This window comes from Zingiber officinale, chromosome 4A, assembly GCF_018446385.1.
Source record: "Zingiber officinale cultivar Zhangliang chromosome 4A, Zo_v1.1, whole genome shotgun sequence".
Lineage (NCBI taxonomy): Eukaryota > Viridiplantae > Streptophyta > Magnoliopsida > Zingiberales > Zingiberaceae > Zingiber > Zingiber officinale.
The window spans coordinates 70862196-70867084 of NC_055992.1; the positions used below are offsets into that span (position 1 = coordinate 70862196).

General features: G+C 47.2%; 1 protein-coding gene across 1 annotated transcript; it reads left to right on the forward strand.

Moving 5' to 3' along the window:
* Positions 1 to 3456: 3456 nt before the first annotated feature.
* LOC121972445 (tetraspanin-8-like) lies at positions 3457 to 4380 on the forward strand. The gene is made up of 2 exons (XM_042524115.1): positions 3457 to 3960; positions 4060 to 4380. The coding sequence occupies exons 1-2, from the start codon at positions 3457 to 3459 to the stop codon at positions 4378 to 4380; spliced, it is 825 nt and encodes a 274-aa protein (XP_042380049.1).
* The last annotated feature ends 509 nt before the right edge of the window (positions 4381 to 4889 follow it).

Genomic DNA, 4889 nt, shown 5'->3' on the forward strand with positions numbered 1-4889 from the left:
TCCCAAACTCTTGTCCCAGTGCAAGTTATAAGTGAGCATGACCCTCACGCCCAACGACCTTCCAGGTCGGCTGTCCCAGACTCTTGCCTCAATGCAAGTTATAAGTGAACATAGCTCTCACGCCCAACGACCTTCCAGGTCGGCTGTCCCAGACTCTTGCCCCATTGCAAGTTATAAGTGAGCATGACTCTCACGCCCAACGACCTTCCAGGTCGGCTGTCCCAGACTCTTGCCCCAGTACAAGTTATAAGAGAGCATGGCTCTCACGCCCAATGACCTTCCAGGTCGGCTGTCCCAGACTCTTGCCCCAGTGCAAGTTATAAGTGAGCATGACTCTCACGCCCAACGACCTTCTAGGTCGGCTGTCCCAGACTCTTGCCCCAGTGTAAGTTATAAGTGAGCATGGCTCTCACGCCCAACAACCTTCCAAATCGGCTGTCCCAGACTCTTGCCCCAGTGCAAGTTATAAGTGAGCATAGCTCTCACGCCCAACGGCCTTCCAGGTCGGCTGCCCCAAACTCTTGCCCCAGTGCAAGTTATAAGTGAGCATGACTCTCACGCCCAATGACCTTCCAGGTCGGCTGTCCCAGACTCTTGCCCCAGTGCAAGTTATAAGTGAGCATGACTCTCACGCCCAACGACCTTCCAAGTCGGCTGCCCCAGACTCTTGCCCAGTGCAAGTTATAAGTGAGCATGACTCTCACGCCCAACGACCTTCCAGGTCGGCTGTCCCAGACTCTTGCCTCGCCTCAGTGCGAGTTATAAGTGCGCAAGGCTCTCACGACCAACTACCTCCTCGGTCAGGCAAGGATTTTCTCGAATATTGCATCTTATATTCACTTACACACCAAGCCGTAAGCTAAGCCTACCTTCGACTGACTCATTGACGTTGGTCACTAGTTCATATGATATGAGGTAACATTGGGTAAGCAATCTACTTCTTTATTACTGTTATTTTTGTTATTAAAAATATTAGACGGACACAGGTGTTCTATAAAGACATCATGATATCCAAAGCAAAGTGTGTAGCTACAATAGGAGGGAATACGGGCTAGCAAATAATGCAAGACCCAGGTCGGGGGTGGATGAGACTGGGGTCTAGTCAGTCGGACTAAAGCCTCCTTCGACTAGACTTGAGGGGGAGGCTTGTGATATGGTGCGTGTTTTGTGGGGTCGATAGGATGCTGTGAGTAGGAGTCAAGGCCCCAAGAGGGTTAGAAGTCAAGCTGATCTGGAGGACAGGAAGGTCAAAAGTCAAGCCTCCGTGGCAGGTCAGCAGTCAAGCTGATGAAGACAGCAAGAAGGTCAAAAGTCTAGCTGACGTGTCCAAAGTCAAAGTCTCAGCGGACAGGGCGGTCAAAGGAGGAGATCATAAGACCAGCCCTGACAGTGAGTAATAAACGGGCCTGCGGGCTAGATATAGCTAAGGACGGAGACTACAAGCCAATAGATCTGAGACAGACCCAACGTGCAGGTCGGGACGTTCATACCTTGGATAACAACAGATAGATGTGGGTCGGCGGACAGACCCAGCGTGCAGGTCGGGACGTTTATTCCTTGGATAACAGCAGATAGATGTGGGTCGGCAGACAGACCCAGCGTGCAGGTCGAGACGTTCATGCCTTGGATAACAACAGACAGATGTGGGTTGGCAGACAGACCCAGCGTGCAAGTCGGGACGTTCATGCCTTAGATAACAGCAGACAGATGTGGGTCGGCGGATAGACCCAGCATGCAGGTCGGGACGTTCATGCCTTGGATGACAGCAGATAGATGTGGGTCGGCGGGCAGACCCAACGTGCAGGTCGGGACGTTCATGCCTTGGATAACAGCATATAGATGTGGGTCGGCAAACAGACCCAGTGTGCAGGTCGGGACGTTTATGCCTTGGATAACAGCAGACAGATGTGGGTCGACGGACAGACGCAGCGTGCAGGTCGGGACGTTTGTATCAAGGATCAGAGGTCCTCTTACAGACCCGGTGCGCAGGTCAGGACATCCAAGCCAAAGAGTAGAAATCTGGATATAGACCCAGAGTGCTGATCGAGATGTGCTGGCCAGAGATAGTAGAGGACAAAGGCAGGGCAAGCCTAGATCTCGGAACGCAGGCTCGTCGGTCAGACACTACAGGACAAATTAGCCAAAGAATCGTAACTGCTTGTCAGAGAGAATAATTAAGGTGTCAGGGAATGTGCCAACAATCGGGGCTCAACACACCTTCGGTTTTGCCGCCAGCCTATCAAGAAAAGCCACGTGTCAATCATCGCCAGACAAAGTCTGACAGCCGACATTCCCTGACACCCCTCAGACCCAGAAACTTCCGTTGCAGTATAAAAAGGGATACCTTGTCCCTTATGCAGGTACACTCACTGGTCATTTCTCACTACTCTCTACTTTTCGTCATTTCTCTGTGATTTCTGGAGAAAAAAGTACCTGACTTGAGCATCGGAGGGCCTGACCCAGGGACTTTTTCCCTGGTTTCTGGTCTCTAACGACTAGTGGATTCGTCTGAGTGTGCGCAGGGTAACAACGTCGTTGTTTTGATCATCTCTAGCCGTCAGCCGTCCGTGTGAACCGATTCAGGGAGGTACCAGGTAGATTCAACACTCCAACGACTCTCCGTCAATTTTCTGCACAACAAGACCCGTCTTCATCCGACAGCTTCCGGACGGGATCAAATACTATATACAAATTCTCATAGAGATACAATAGTCATTATTGAGACATTAGACCATGTAATGTGTTTGTTCAAGGATAATCTAGTATTAGCATAATAGTGCATAACATTTATTTATATTTTATATTAGCTGATAACTCCATGCAATCCTTCTCCTTTCTCTATGATAGAGTTTATTTGTCGGGCAGATTCTTGATTCAACATTAGAGATATGAATTAGGGTTGGTCCGTGTCCATAATTTGTTTCGTCCAAATGACAAGTCCAAAATAGTGTAATTAAAATTTTCCACCCTCTCCGTCAGTTATTCGGACTCAATTGGGTTGGCTGCTTCCTGTGTTTTAATTTAACTAAACACAAGAATCAATCAAACAAAAAACATAACAGTTAATGTTGACCGATTCAACCCCTAATTGGATTCAAAACACACCGTTTAATTTATAGGATTAGAGAAAATGTAGCGAAACCACAAAACCCCAAGCTTTAACCAGTATTAGTCCTTGTATTTCTGCAAGCATCGCTCTAATCCATTACATCCCTGATACTACCTATCACCGATTCCAATTTCCATGGGAGAACTACGACTCAAACCACATGCTCATTACAGAAAATAGGCAATAGTTACGATTCGGTTTCCCCGTCCCTTCAACCAGAGAAAGCGAGAGGGAGGGAGAAGCAAGCACAAAAGAAATCGTCACGTCATCATCGATTCTCCTTCTTGTTCTTCTTCTCCTTCATCTTTCTAGATATATATCATCTAATTTAATTGAGAAGAAGAAGAATGATTCAGGTGAGCAACACACTCGTTGGTGTACTCAACTTCCTGACCCTCCTCATATCCTTTCCCATCATCGGATCCGGCTTATACTTCCGCCTCAATTCTGCCACCCAATGCGAGGAATTCCTCTACCTCCCCCTCCTCGTCTTGGGCAGCTTCCTCTTTGTGGTCTCTGTCCTCGGCCTGGTCGGCTCCTGCGCACGCCTCTCCTTCTTCATGTGGCTCTATCTCTTCGTCCTCTTCGTCCTCATCCTCGCCATGATCGTCTTCGCCATCCTTGCCTTCGTGGTCACCAACAAGGGCGTGGGAGAGACGGTGGCCGGGGTGGGCTTCAAGGAGTACAGGCTTGGTGACTACAACGATTGGCTACAAAAGATGGTGGCGGATTGGAAGACGTGGGAGAAAATCATCGATTGCCTCACGGATGCCAGAGTTTGCGGTGGCTTTCAGCAATTGGTGGGTCTGCAGGCGAATGAATTCTTCATGAAAAATCTCTCTCCCGTCCAGGTACATGTATATGTATCACCTGCACACATGTCTCTTTGTACAAATGACTGATATCATCGTTGCTTATAATCTTAAATTTTCTTCAAAAAATGGGGGCAGTCGGGCTGCTGCAAGCCCCCAACGGTCTGCGGATACGTGTACCAGAATGCCACTTTCTGGACAACCCCGGCGACGGGGCTCAAATCGACGGACGCGGATTGCCAACGGTGGAGCAACGAGGAGAAGAAGCTGTGCTACGAGTGCGGGTCGTGCAAAGCAGGTGTGCTTGCGACCATCAAGAGCAGGTGGAAAGAGGTGTCTATCTTTAACGTTTGCCTCATTGTGTTTTTGATCCTCATCTACTCGATTGGGTGTTGTGCTCGGCGCAACAACAACACCAAGCGATACGAGCAGTATTACCGTGGCGGTGGATATCGCTGAGCAAGCTAACTAATTAAATATTTTGTACAATTGTCATCTCTTTTCGAGCACTATTTGTTTTGATTTGTCAGTTTTTTTTTTCGCCAACTAAATGGAGACATGGTAAGCAAGGCATTGAAGGCTGCAATATTCCTTCTTATTCATCAAGCACTAGGTGAACGACATGAGATATTGAGATGTACATGATCAGATTGGTGGCAGCACTATATGGTTTCATGCTACAATGTTTTTGAGTGTAGATAATACCATTACTTCGTAGTCAAATTAATGACGTCAGTTGACAAAATATTCTATCTATTTCTTTTGTGTTTGAGTTATAGAATTTAATCTTTTTCATTGTTTATCAATTGGGAAGACTAAGGCAAAATGACAATGAAAATCACCATATATTGAATTTCCTACACTTATACCACTAAAAAAACCTGCATTTAAGGACAAAAATTAGGGATGAAAAATTTCCGTCCCAAATCTAAAACCATTTAGTGACAAAATTAGAAATTGGCACTAAT